This window comes from Camelus bactrianus, chromosome 32 (assembly GCF_048773025.1).
Source record: "Camelus bactrianus isolate YW-2024 breed Bactrian camel chromosome 32, ASM4877302v1, whole genome shotgun sequence".
NCBI classification, from domain to species: Eukaryota; Metazoa; Chordata; class Mammalia; order Artiodactyla; family Camelidae; genus Camelus; species Camelus bactrianus.
This window is the reverse complement of record NC_133570.1, coordinates 8173577-8188428: the sequence shown is the minus strand read 5'-3', so window position 1 is coordinate 8188428 and position 14852 is coordinate 8173577. Positions and strand designations below refer to the sequence as shown.

Below are 14852 nucleotides of genomic sequence, written 5' to 3'. Positions count from 1 at the left end.
ATTCCTCTAAAATGATAGGCTAGACCTGGGAAGTTTTAATAAGCCTTAGACAGACTACTTACTGCTATACCCTTATTTAGGTCTTAGTCATCCAGGCCCAGACACTTTATAAGAAGTTTGTGAAATCAACTGGCTTTCTGGGGAGTGAACAGTGGGCAGTGATTCACATCGTGGAGCAGCGAGTGTGCTTCTACCCAGTGGCCTTCTTTTGCTGCTGGGGCCCAGGTGGGTATCTTAATGGAAAGATCTGGGCAATGAAGAGGGAAAATATTGCTTTGTGATCAAGCAAAGTGGTCTTACCAAAAAAGGATGAAGACAAATTCCTGTTCAGCATGTAAAATTTACCTTGGTCCCACCCATATTTCCAGTTTTTCCCAACCATCTTAACTTCTTTTTCTTATGTTTTTAAATTAAGATAATTAGACACAAGATGCAACCTCATATGAAAGGAAATGTCCTGACTGGACTCAGAGATACTAACACCTGCCTTTCCTACTACATAAAGTTATAGTGAGGATCAGATTGGGTAATGTCTATGAAAGGACTTGGGGAACATAAGAAGTTAAGAATTCTATCTTATGATCATCCTGTAGTATGTCGTGCCACCATTGCTACTCTAACAATCTACAAACTTTAAACAATGTGGAATAGCAGCTGGAGACCTGAGGCCAGTGGCTTATATAACTGGTTACTCTCACTGCTAGTCTTCATTATGCCTCTAATTCTCAGTGCTTAGGCATGTATACTGAAAAACTTTATGCTTAGTTAGCCAGGGCTAGCAGCAAGATTTATACTTTGTGTTTTCACAGCTGTCATTTTGATGATCATAAAGCTGACTAAGCCACAGGACACCAAACTTCACATGGCCCTGTATGTTCTCCAGGTAACACTTTCAACATCCAGCATCTCTGTTCTTATACTTTTACACTGGCATTATTCAGTAAAGATGGAGTATATCTTTATACATTTCAAGAAAGAAAGTATATTATTTACATTTAGTTATGAAGAATATGAAAATTTCCTCACAGATAGGTGGATACTTCTGTAAAAGTGCTGCCATACATTCCGGAGCATATGTATCTCTGGCCAACTTTATTGTATTGGTGTGGTTTAAGGGACGGGCAACAAAAGAGAGATCTAGCAGATAATGTTCTTATGAAACACTGATAGTGACATGATTCTGCCTCATCCAGAGTGGGATAAATTAGCTATTCTAGGTGAATGGAGAGAAAGGAGTAAAGAAATGGAATGGTTCTCTCTTTTCCTCCTTTACAGATTTAAGGTTTTTGCAGGGCTATCTGACTATTTTGATAGGGCAGTTTTCTCAACCCTAACCTGGGAAATGGGACGATAAGGAGAGACATTGAAACCACTAATCATTGTCCTTATAGGTATACTAAGAAATATGACTAATTCTCAGTTATCCATGATAAAGTACAGTGTGAAAAGTGTTCAGGAAAAGCTAGAAAAATAAGGGGAAAAAAAAACTGGCACCAGATCTTGATGTTTGAGGCAGAGGAAATATAACAATGATTTATAAATAAGGAGAATGGGGGCTATTCCTCAAATCTCTGAAAACCTGAAGAATGGACTCCATCACCCCTTCATCTCCTCCAGGCTCTAACAACATCGTCCCAGGGTCTACTCAACTCTGGAGTATATGGCTGGACACAGTACAAGTTCTACCAACTAAAGCAAGAGGCTCGGCGTGATGCAGACACCCAGACGCCATTGTTATGCTCACAGAAGAGATTCTATAGCAGGGACCTAGATCCACTGGAGTCTACCCTTGCCTTTGGTACTAGCACCTCTACTATTCTTTAAATGTATAAAACTGGAACATCCGGGAACTGGAGTTACTCTACACAAATGGATTGAGAAGAGTTTTGGGGAACAACATCTTAAGTTTTTTCTAGCCATGCTTTAAACTAGGGGAATGAAAGGGAATATAGTGCCATGGTTAGCAGCTACCCAGGTGTAGGGTTCAGAATCTATCCATTATTCTCAGATTGACAAGTGATTCTTAAAGTCTTTGTTCAGGAAGATGAAGCCACTTTCCACATAAGAAATAAACTCATATTACTTTGATAAATATTAGATTTGTCTAAGTCTCTTTTAGAAAAAAATAAATTCCGGGTTATTATTTATAAAGGTATTTCCAGGCTCTCTACTCTGTGGTTGTTGGGGAAGTAGTGTGGCATGCAGCAACTTGCTCAGATCTTTCCATTACTATTACTCTCCCTGAGGTTGTACAAAGAAAGTCTTTGATTTACATTCTTTGAAGAGTTTCAGAAACTCAGAATAAGCAAAGACAAAAGCTGTCGAAAAGGGTGATAGTGGGATCCTCAGATATACCACATCCTGGTCTCTTATATGTTCAGTACTGGTCTAGGCCTTAACAGTAGGAATCATCCTGCTCTAGAAAATTAAGGCCACTCTTCTTAAGTTACAGTGGATAATAAGATTTAAAAGAAATCAGGATTAAAAGAAAACGGAATCAAAACCTTCTCAGCTCTCATTTACAAGCAAATCCATTGTAGATTTCATAGTACTTATATGTAGGATCGGGTTGAACTATATGAACTTACCATTTTTGTAGGTGAAAATGGTCTAATATCAGTTTTACATGGTTCAATCTGACAGTAAGTGCTAAATATATGTTTATTGAATAAATGAGTAAGCAAGTGAATGAATGACTAACAAGCAGAATTTAACCTTTGGGGAAAGAAAAGATTCCCACACTGAAGAGGCTCATTCATGGGTAGGGATGTTTAATGCTTCTTCCTCTTTAGTCATGTAACGAGTAATATTTGGCCTCTCCAGTTAAGTCATGAAGAAGACCAATCTGAGGCCAGGGTATCGGATACTATGATGCCAAAACAAAGGAGAAAGCCAAATGGACAAAGGCTGGAATGATAATCAACTAAAACATTTAAAACTAATAAATCAGATGCTTCTCCCTGTAAATTCCCTTGGTCTGACCAAGGCAAAAATCCTTAAGATTAGAGAAAATTGACAGAGTAGATTATAATGGGGGACTAGACAGTAGAAACTCAATAGAAATGTTAGGGAGCTCAGTAATAGCTCTTTAGGTTTTAGGCCATGAGCTTCAGCCTTACTGTGGATGGTAACCTGGCCTCATTCTGTCAAGATCACATCTTGAGGCCTCCCCTTGTCCCAAAGCTCTGGAGACCTGGTTTCTGGGTAGCAGAGAACAAGAAAGATTGTCTCATCTAGAGAGCTGCTTTAACTTCTTTTAATTAAAAAAACTAATAAGCATTCAGCATACAGAAAGACAGATAGAAACAAGAATTCTCATTTCCATAGACCTTGTGGGACACCAGAACTAAGGACTTCATTTCTTTCTTTTTTTTTTTTTAATGGGGATATTGGGCATTGAACCCAGCCTTGTGCATGCTAAGCACACGCTCAGCTGCTGAGCTATACCCTCCCACCAGGACTTCATCTCTTAAAAAGTCCTTTTAGTATCACTTCATATTTGACTTTATTGCCAGAAAAAAAGGTTATTATAAAATATTTGTCAGGTTTGTTCATCTTCTTCTCTGACTCTTTTTTTGCATTGACATAGGTCTTAGATATTCTGTGGATGTAGGCAAACAAAAAGATTGTAGGAATGAAAAATAATAAAAGGTTAGGGAAAATTAGGATTTTCATATCAGCTTTTCATCCTACTAAGAATAAGATAGCCATTATTCAAACTACTGTTGTAGCCTTTGAATTCACATTTAAGAGGGGCATACAAATAGACACAGTTCTTAAAATGTCTGCAAACATCCCTTTCATGGCTTGCCCAGGTTGTAGTCATAGTGGAGTATAATTGGATCTAAACAAGTTCAACTAATACATATCTTCTGTGGACCACGTGTTGTACCATCCTTCACCTCCCCCTCATCAGCCCCGTCTGTGGCTTCAAAAGCCTTCACACCCCAACATCATGTGTCCTGCATAGGGAACTGAGTGTTTTGATGTTTTTCAATGCATGGGAGCCTTTAGATGTTTTTACATAGTAGTCTCCCACATTTTACATCTTTGGCCTTGCACTTGCTAAAGACCTTAAACATCCCTTTAGATTCACTGCCACAGTTCCCAAACCTGTCTTGCTTGGTATTCAACTTTCCTGGACAACCTTTGTGCCCTTTCCAAAGATTTTTTTAACACACACAATCTCCAGTCTTCAGCACCAGCCTTGGTAACAGTAACCTTGTTGCTTGCAAGAGGTACTGTCTTGCTTGTAGACATCTGTCTGGTGCCACTTAGGGGTGCCATTACAGTATTCTGGGAGGTCACGTTCATCGACACTGAGGTGGCAGGATGTGGTTGTCCGTAAAAATTTGCATTTTTTGCAGTAACATCTAAATGCATAATCTGAACCCTTCTTCAACTGGCATGAGGGCAGACAGCAGTGATCCTTTTGACAATCAAGGACATTGCCATAGTCACATTCTTTTATCCATTATCTTATTCTTACAATATGGCTTTCAAAAGGAGCTTTGGCTCTCAGGTTTATTAAATAGGCAGCTCTCTGTGCTTATGCAACAACTTATGGAAGTAGTGGAAGCTGCATTGCTGAAGCCCATATCTACAGTAATAAATTCATACATAGTATAGAGGTTCTGGCCATGGTACTTTAAGGGCACATGGTCATGCTAACTACTGTATATAAAATAGATAAACAAAGTCCTACTGTATAGCCCAGGGAACTATATTCAATACCTTGCAATAGCCTATAGTGAAAAATAATATGCAAAAGAATACATATAGAGAGATAGATATAGATATAACAGAATCACTATACTGTACACCAGAAATTAACACAATGTTGTAAGCCAACTAAACTTCAGTTAAAAAAAAAAAGAAAACAGGAGATAATACTTGACATCAGTACATCAAGAGTCCAGAGGCCGTGGTCTTCCAGAGGGCAGTAGCTTCCAGCATTCTTGTGCCTCAGTCCTTTACCTGGACACTCTTAAACAAACCCCAGGTCTCCAACTTCCAGCTTTTCTCTTAACAAAATCCTTCCTTCTCAGTGATCGACATAACTGTACTCCAAAAGGAAGTAATTTTGCTTACACTGAAGACAGCTCATCTTTAAGTTTAGTTGAACTGTATAAATCATGTCTCAACTATTCTAGTGAGGAATAGTCCTTGAGTTTTATCTTTAAATAAAATAAAATCTCACTAAAATATTCTCCCACAAATAAAGCAGATTTTGCCTCTGACTCTGATTAAATAAGAACTACTGAGAATTGAAATGTCACAGATTTCAAAGATATAGGATTTGTCACATAGGTAAGATCATGGTCAAAAAATTTATCTCCCCCTCCCACCATCAACCTCTGGAAGTAGGAGGATTTTCCATAACAGAACATAAGGTAGTAGAGTGTGTGTGTTTGTGGGGGAGGATTATCGCTTCTCAGCCTTTAGGCTAAGATAAAGTGTGGGAGAGATTTATGGGAGATTTGTCTACCCATTCCAGAGTAATTACCTGGAGCCATGGCATGTATTATGGGAGTCTAATAAAGGAGCTCAAATATTTTGACAGCTTTAGGTATAGTAGCAGGGGGGAAAATTATTTTACTTATTTAGCATTTTCAATGGTGGAGGAAGATTGCCCTTTAAAAAAAAATTTCATTGAGATTTTGGTCCACATCCACCCAAAATGACAAAATGCTACTCAAGAAGAAAGCTAATAACATGATACTTAGTGGTGAATAGCTAAAAGCGTTTCCTCTAAGATCAGGAACAAGACAAGAATCCTACTCTCGCTGCTTTCATTCAACATAGTATATTACAAGTTGTAGGCAGAGCAGTTAGGCAAGAAAAAGAAATAAAAGGCATCCAAATCAGAAAGGAAGAAGTAAAACTGTCATTACTTGCAGATGACATATAAAAAACCCTAAAGACTCTAACCAAAATACTCCAAATGTATTAAAGACATGAAAGTAAGATCCCAAACCATGAAATTCCTGGAAAAACAGACACAAAGCTCCATGATATTGGTCTTGGCAGTGATTTTTCAGATCTGACACCAAAAGCCAAGGCAACAAAAGCAAAAACAAGTGGAACTACATCAAACTAAAAGACTTCTTTCTGCACAGCAAAGGAAATCATCAACAGAATGAAAAGGCAGCCTCTTAAATGGGAGAAATTATTTGTAAATCATGTATTTGATAAAAGGGTAATACCTTAAATAAAAAATGAACTTATACAACTCAATAACAAAAAAAAATTTTTTTTAATGGGCAGAGGATCTTTATTAACAGTTTTCCAGAGAAGATATACCAATGGCCATCAGGTCCATGAAAATGTGCTCAACATCACTAATCACCTGGGAAATGCATATCAAAACCACAATGAGATATCACTTCATATCTGTTATCAAAAAGGCAAGAGATAAGTTTTGGCAAGGATGTGGAGAAAAGGTAACTGTTGTGCACAGTTGGTGGGAATTGGAAAAGCCACTATGAAAAACAATATGGAGGTTCCTCAAGAAATCAAAAATAGGACTACCGTATGACCCAGGAATTCACTTCTGGGGATTTATCCAAAAGAAATGAAAACACTAACTAAAAGTGGTATCTGCACCCCAGTGTTCATTGCAGCGTTATTTACGATTGCCAAGTTGTACAAGCAACTTAGGTGTCTATCAATGGATGAATGAATTAAGAAAATGTTATACACACACACAAATGGAATATTATTCAGCCATAAAAAGAAGGAAACCTTGCCATGTGTGACAACTTGGATGGACCTTGAAGGCATTGTGTCAGGTGAAATCAGTCACACAGAAAAAGGCAAATACTTTACTTATTTGTGGAATCTAAAAGAAACAGAAAACCAAAAAACTGAACTCACAGATACAGAGAACAAATCAGTGGTTGCTAGAGGCAGGACGTAGAGGGCTGGTGAAATGGATGAAGGTGGTCAAAAGGTACAAACCTCCAATTATGAAATAAGTAAGTCTTGAGGATATAATATAGAGCGTGGTGACTATAATTAATACTACTGTGTTGTATATTGAAAGAGTAGATCTTAAAAGTTCTAATCATAAGTAAAAATGTAACTGTGTGATGATGAATACTAGCTAGACTTACTGTAGTGATTATTTTACAAAATATACAGATATGAAGCATTATGTTGTACATCTGAAACTAATATGTTACATGTCAATTATATCTCAATGAAAATTAAAAATAAAAGAGAAAACTTTAAAAAGATTGAAGTTTGGACATAAAAAAGCTAAATTATTGTTAAACCAATTTAATGCTTTTTCATTGTGGGCAGGATTGCATTCATGTGAGGTTATGGTGATATATGATCTGGATTTTCAGTAAGTTATTTTTTAAAAAATTTCTCCTTCACTGAAATTTTCTCCCAGAAAATGATGTGGAATCTAATTCCAGGCTATGAGGATATTCCTAAAAGTCCTCCTACAGGAATAAGGGATGTCAAGTCAGTTCCAAGGAGGGAGATATCCTATCCGAGTACCCCAAGAGGGCATGACCCCTGAAACCCAGAAGCATAATATCTGCAGCATACAAATGTGTTTTCTTTTACACATTGTAATTTCCATTTTTTTCCTCAAAATCTGGATAAAAATCTAGAGCCTGGACTTGCCTGTGCTTCTAGGAACTAAGGGAAGGACGAGGTGTCTGTTGACCTGAGACAGCACAGAAAAGATAGTAGTACTCAGGGAAGGCAGGAAAGGATGGCAATAAATCACCATCAGAGTTCTCACAAGAGCAGCTGGCTGGGTCATGAGTGACTACTAACACAGATTATTGGAATGTGTAAGCATTCGTCAGACTCCCCCAAATAATAGGAATCGGGTGAAATGATACACATCCTAGAGGCAGTCACACACAGTGCAGAATGAACTGTTGTCACCTGAGTGTTCCAGTAAACTATCCTTGAACATGGAGATTTTACAGCCCAAGTTACATCTCCCTGCTCACTCCTGCCTACATTAAAACTGGCACCTCCCTTATCATAGTCTTTCTTTCATTTGTTGGAGTTTGGGATTTTATAAACCTTTTGTGACTTATTTGACTCTTTATAAATATTTAGGAGTATTGAATCTAAGGAAGATTTTGGTTGTGCTAGGGAGTGGCAAGAGGCATCCTACCCCAAGAATGAATTTGGTCTTATATTTTAAAGTCAGCTCTGGTTAAATCATTCACTTGGTAAACACTTATTAAGCATCTACAATATGCTGGGCCCACAGCACTGAATAAGATGACAGCTTGAAACACCATGATGTTAGGAGAAAAGACATTTTCAGCAATAATGACTACACAGTTTGTGGGCTCATAATACAGGTCAGTTAAAGACATGTTGAGTGTCTTTCCTGTCACGTTTTACTGAAAGGAAAAGTATATACGATAGTAGGAAATGTAGACTGAGTCACACCTGGGAAGAAATCCAGGTACCACCACTTACTAGCTCGAGAGAAAATTCTCTTTGGTCTCTTTCCTCATGAACAAGATAGAGGTTTCATAGGGTGGTTGGGAGGATCAAATTAAGACAGTAAATGTAAGGTGTTTAACACAGTTCCTGTCACAGAATGAATAATGTTAATATTATACTTGCTTTATGCTATCTTCACAGAGAAGTTATCTACCACATCCAAAGTTGTTACCTATAGTTGGAGAGATTCCTTCTGATGTCAGTCAAGTTATTAATTTCAATAAATAAAAAAAGAAAAATAGAAAAGACAAAATTTTATTTTCATACTTTACTCAGTACTGTGGTAGGGGCCTCTCTACTGTATAACATTAGTATAAATACTGAGGGTGGGTATAGCTCAGTGGTAGAGCGCATGCTTAGCACGCACGAGGTCGTGGGTTCAATCCAGAATTGAAAAAAGTCCCCATTGGAAAAAAATTAATATAAATACAGTTTCCTAACTAGGTGATATTCCATCAGAAATGATACATCTGAAGGTACTAGTAAAGAGGAAGGGATATGAAAGCTGCCCTAGAAGAAAAAGAAGCATTTTATGTAAAAAGAGACTGGACCTGGGAAGTAACCAGTTGAAAAAGTACACACACACACACACACACACACACACACACACACCCATGTTAAACATCTTCAAACATATGCCGGTTTTGGAAAGGTGGGGCAGTCTTCAATAAGAGACTTCTGCCTTATTGGTTATAGTCCATCCCACAGAGTCCCAGAAGAAAACAGATTCAATAACTATACCACATGGAATCTGAAGAGACGTCTAATCTGAATAGGATTTTATTTACTTATTTATTCATTCATTTAAAAACTCCTTGTTTCATGAATGCACACTTACAGTGCAAATGAGAACAATCTGTCACATAAGAAAACTGTCCTCACATAGTAGGTAGCTGTTACTTAAGTGAAAATTCAGTTAATAGTAATAAGTGCAGGTACCACTATTAGTTTATGTCAGACAACTTAGATGAAAGATGGTATGTCCTAAAAAAGGATCTGTGACTAGAAAAGTTAGCCCAAGACAGGAACGTTGATGACAGTAGAGGCATGTGAAGAGGTCAAGTAAAATGTGAAAAAGCAAAAAGTAGTAATATATTTAATACAAGAATAAAACCTTTATTACCAAAATGAATAATGTGACAGGAAGAAGCCCTCCTCCTACATGAGTATAATCTTGTAGACGTTATAATCCTAGCTAGAGCCACTGAAGCTACGAATTCCCACTTAACCTTTGCTTCACTAAGCTGCTCATCCCCACTCAAACTTAAGGTGTTTGATGTATCAGGCCTCTTTCTCCCTCTATTGTCTTACGGCTCTGATTCTTCCTCCTCCTCTTCCTCCTCTTCCTCTTCCTCTTCCTCCTCTTCCTCTTCCTCTTCCTCCTCTTCTGGGGCCTCCACTGGTGGAGCAGCCTCTGCAGGAGGCCCTTCTTCGGGTGGTGGAGCCGCTTCTTTCTCTTTCTCCCGTTTGCAAAGGCAGAAGATGCAACACATTATAATTGCTAGTATTATGAGGAAAAGTATAATAAATAGTATTATCGCCGTATCTAAGAGTTCTTCTTTTTTGCTTCCGGTAGTGTTTTGACTTCCACCTCCAGCTGGTGGTTCTGGTCCTTCACTCATACCAGGGGGGCCACTGTCCACACTACCACCATTTCCTGCAGTGTTGCAGTCAGGGGGAGCAAAACCACCCACACAGTGGCAGTGCTTCAAATTGTTGCAAACTCCTTTCCCATTACACATTTCTTCTGGTTTGCAGTCATACCCAAGCACTGAATGATCACTACAGATGTGATTCATGCAGACACTGTTGTCTCCACAAGTACTGCCACCCCATGACGTTCCTTCATCCGGGATATCAGTAGTGTCATATGCATCCATGACCCAGCAGTAGTCATTTTCATGAGGGACCTGCAACACTGTATGCTGGGGTCTGATATCTGGTAGCTGTTTGACATTTGTACATACAACTTTACCACAAAATAAGTTATTATCTTCACATTGAACATATTCTGGGTTACTATTCGTGGGACTACCACAGTTTCCAAACCTGTTCCCTTTCTTATTGAGTGACCGATAACACTCTTCTGGGGCAGATTTTGCAGGGTACCCAAAAATATCTAAACATTGGTTATCAGCAGTCCTGCAGCGTCCTTCAAAACAATAGTGCACTTTTTGACACGACGTACCGTCTTGCTTGTAGCGGTCTGGGGGACATTCTCCAGAGTCACCAAGACAGTACTCTGGGAGGTCACACTCTCCCACAGCAGGACGGCACGTGGATCCAATTTTTTCATATTGGCATGAATTATTACAGCAGGGTCCAGGATTACAGACTGCTTTCTCCTTCAGCCTACATGTTTCGTCACAGCATGGGTGATTGTCACACTCAGAACCACAGTCACACTGCTCTGTCTCATCCACTATACCATTTCCACACTGGACGTCCCTCTGTAAGCGGCCTTTGTGCCCAGGCTTGTTAAACAGGCAGGCCCCTTTGTGTTCCCAGAGGAACCGGTAGAAGTCGTCAGAGCTGCAGTTGCTGAAGCCACTTCCTTTGGTGATATTTTCATGCATGAGGCAAAAGTGTTTACCTTTACAAATGCAGGCCGAATGGTCGTGCTGAATCCCCAAGTTGTGCCCAAGCTCATGGACCATGAGTGCTGCAAACAGGAGGACATCTTCGTGATGGAAGGACTCAACAGCTGCTGCAAAAGCACTTGAACAGGCGCCACTGAGAAAGGCCTGTCCCATATCCTCTTTAGGATGGTGTCCAACAATCATGTGGGCAACATCATGCTTCACACGATGGAAGAGCTGCTCGTGTCTCCAGCTATTGAAATTCCTGAGTGCAACTTGCAGGTCCATTGGGACGCCTATGAGGTCCCGCTCGGTCCAAATCTCCATTCCAACCAGCACCACCTCTGTGTTGATTCCCCTGGTGAAGCTGTTGGCCAGAGCAATGATGTCCATTACTCTCTGGACTGTCTCATTGACGTCACTGCCCCACATCTGGAACCGCTGGTTGTTGACCACGACGAACATCTCCACGTACTTGGTGTGTGACCACAAGTAGGACGGCACCTGCAGACCGCGAGGCCTGCTGCTGTCTCGTTGCCGGCTGGTCGGTGCCACTTGGCTGTCCTTGGAAGTGACACTACAGGAGACGTGAGCTTCGTGTGCCATGATGTACAACACATGTTCAAACCGTTTTGAAGAGTGCATGGGCTCAATGCCATAGGATTTTTCCTCCTTAATCAGGATGCCCCTGAGGCCTGAACAGGTGTTGACGGAAACAAAAGAACCTGGGACTCCTTCTATGTAGCCTTCGTAGTGACAGTCACGTGCGACGAAAGGCATTTCTTGCCCCAGGATGCCGCTGTGGTAGCTGAAGACTGGAAAGCTGTTGAGAAAGTAGTCTCTCTTCACCGTCAGGTGTATCAGCTGCTTCTGGCCCTGCATAAACAGCATATAGGACACCTTTTCCACTGGGTCTTCCCTTCCCTCCACTGTCAGACTCTTGGGGATGACTATTTCATAGGAAGAGTAATATACTGATCCCAGGTCACCGTACAAGCTTGGCAGGAAAACCAATACCAAGACCAGCATGATCCCCGACATGACACGTGAAGCTTCTGGCAGTAGTGCCGGCCTCAAGCCCTTCATCTGGGAAGCCCAAGTCTCAAGCACTCTGCTAGCTTCATACATAACCACTTGGTTTTTCTGGATACAAGATGAGAAGGGGGCAGAGTCTCTCACAGATGGTGCCACTGCCACGGCCCTAGTGAGTCAGTTGATGATGTAGGACCTCTTTCCATCAGCAGGAGCTCTGCCTGACACACAGACCCTCTGTCACAGGTATTAGCCTCAGATCTATGCTGACTGCATGGACGGTGGCTACTGCCTACCTCTCAGAGGCACAGCCCCTGGCTGTGTCCTTTCCAGTCTTTCTGATCTCTCTGTTACGCTTCAAATAGTGTCTTTCTCTGTGACTTCCTTCCAGCATCAGCTTCAGCACTTCCTGGTTAAGGTCCTTTTGACATTATGAAGTGACATAATCATGAAGAGGGACAGCAGACTCTAAAATGCAAAACCGTATCTTGAGAGAGGAAACAAAAGCGCCATACCCTCTTGGATTGGACCGTATGGAACGCCCCTCCCCCACCCCTCCTGTTGTCCGTTGCTCGGCTGACTCCAAATGTTCCAGGCCAGGGGGCTTGGAGGACTCTGGTGGGCACTCCATTGCCCAATTCCCCCTCTTCTGAAACTCTTGCTCTGTACCACATGGACATCATAACTCTGGTGGTCTTTACCACACAGTGAGGCCTTATAGTGCTGTGCCATCCATTAGATAAGGCCAGTGGGGTGGCTGCCCTGTGCCCCCAGATAAACCCATGGGGCAAACAACAATACTCCTATTTCTTTAACATCATCAGAATTCAGTTTCTCAAGGTCACTTTATAACACTGTCCAGAAGTGTGTATGGGGGGTGCCATTAGAGCAGTGTCCGCTTTGGGCAGTTATCATGGGCACACTGGTTGGTATCTCCAAGCCTATTACCCTTCTTGGGCTGGTCCTGACACGGCAGTATCTTAAGATGATGCCTTTTGAAGATTAGGTATCCTGAAAGTCTCCCCTGTGTTAGGATATGACCTCCATGTGTTCAGTGACCACTTCTGTTTGTTCATCCTTGTAGCCCTCCGTGTCTGGAAGAGTGCTTGTCCAAGAGTAGATGCACAAGACTTATTTCTTGAATGAATAAATAGCTCCCGGGTATGGTTGCTGGGATGTGTCATCTGCTGTACCTTATGTGTGTGTACTTGCTTCATGTCTGCCCTGAACATCTGAAAATGTCTTAAGAAAGACCCAAAAAAACATGGTGACTACTGGCGCTGTCACGAGCTCAAAATGTACCCCTTTGTACATTTGGCCAGTCAGTTCACTCTCCTGATTTCTTCTTGCCTCGTATTTCCCTGAGAAAAATAGAAGCAATCAAAAGAATGCTTGCACATGTGGACACCGGATGTGTCCACCTGTATCTAATGTCCCTCCCACTACAGTGGATAAACTGTCCAAGCGCCTATCTAAGGCCAGTCCTTTTACTTGTGAGTGAAGTGGCCTTCCCTTTCAGTTTCTCATGGACTTCACTTTTCCATTTCTCCCTTCTCTCTTTTACACCCTAAACATCTGTCAGTCCATTGGATCCAATCCTATTACATGCTGTATTACCTCACCTTCATAAAACCATCCCTCTCAGCCCACATCCCCGTCCAGTTGCCATCCAGTTTCACCTGCTCTGTTGTATAATGAAAGTCTTTGAAAGAGTGTATAGATATTCTGTTCCAATTGGCATCACTCCTTTGTTCTTTACTGAAATTTTTTTATTTTGACTCATAGCACAGTCAGAAAATGTGCATGAAACAGAAATATAGTTTTCGGTAAATGAGTAAAATGAGAACAGCTAAGCCAGGCACAAAAGGACAAATACCTTATAATCTCATTTATATGAGGTTCCACAAGTAGTCAAGTTCATAGAGACAGAAAGCAGAAGAGAAATTACCAGGGGCAGGGGAAAAGAGTAATGGACAGTTATTGTCTAAAGGGTATAGACTTTCAGGGTGCCACGATGAGAAGTTCAGGAAATGGATGGTGATGATGGTTGCACAACAGTGTGAGTGTGCTTAATGCCAATGAACTGTACACTTCAAAATGTTTAAGATGGTTGATTTCATGTTATGGATATTTTACTGAGAAAGAGAGAAATAGGGAGGGAGAAGGAGAGAAGGGGGAGAGAAAGGTAAACACTTATGTAAGTAAAACCCTGATCAGGTAAACAACAGTTTAGCTCCATAGAAGTCACCTATGTGTCATTGCCAATCATAACTCCTCCTGCTTGAGAGAGATCATGATCCTGTCTTTTATGGTAACGACTTCTTCACTTTCTTTATTAATTTGCTTCCTAGGTATGCATCCCAGAATTATGTAATTTGATTTGACTTGTGTTTTAATAACAGCTTTATTGAGATACAATCACATACCATAATATTCTTCTTCAAAGTGTACAATTCAGTGGTTGTGGTATGTTCATACAATTACACAACCATCACCACAATCAATTTTAGAACATTTCCCTTAGCCCCAAACAAAACTCCCTTATCCGTCAGCACTCACTCCCCATTCTCAGCTCCCTTCAGCTCCCTCCAGCCCCTGGTCACCACTGCTCTACGTTCTGTCTCTGTGATTTGGTCTATCCTGGACAGTCCCCATCAGTGGAACCTACATGTTGTAGTGTTCTGTGACTGACTTATTTCACGTAGCACAACGGTTTCAAAGATTAGCCATGTTGTAGCAGGTATCAACACTTGC

General features: G+C 40.7%; 2 protein-coding genes across 13 annotated transcripts in view; one reads left to right on the top strand and one right to left on the bottom strand.

The window, feature by feature from the left end:
• TMEM116 (transmembrane protein 116) overlaps positions 1-14852 on the top strand; it is an 85311-nt gene that overhangs the window by 30946 nt on the left and 39513 nt on the right. For 7 of the 12 annotated variants that reach the window (XM_045506339.2, XM_010969628.3, XM_010969629.3 and 4 more), the window contains 3 exons: positions 81-225; positions 810-883; positions 1618-2155. In XM_045506339.2, coding sequence (XP_045362295.1) covers positions 81-225; positions 810-883; positions 1618-1824 — 426 coding nt within the window. In that variant the 3' untranslated portion in view covers positions 1825-2155. Of the gene's footprint in view, positions 1-80; positions 226-809; positions 884-1617; positions 2156-14852 lie in introns of those variants that run through there. The other 5 variants (XM_074356517.1, XM_074356518.1, XM_074356519.1 and 2 more) reach the window with 2 other exon arrangements.
• LOC105080698 (disintegrin and metalloproteinase domain-containing protein 1a-like) lies at positions 7561-12107 on the bottom strand. Its single transcript, XM_045506351.2, has one exon. It carries the CDS (start codon positions 12105-12107, stop codon positions 9795-9797), a length of 2313 nt encoding a protein of 770 aa, XP_045362307.2. The 3' UTR covers positions 7561-9794.

Coding starts and splice junctions, on each gene's coding strand:
- LOC105080698 (XM_045506351.2), bottom strand. CDS start 12,107: ATGTCGGGGATCATGCTGGTCTTGGTATTGGTTTTCCTGCCAAGCTTG.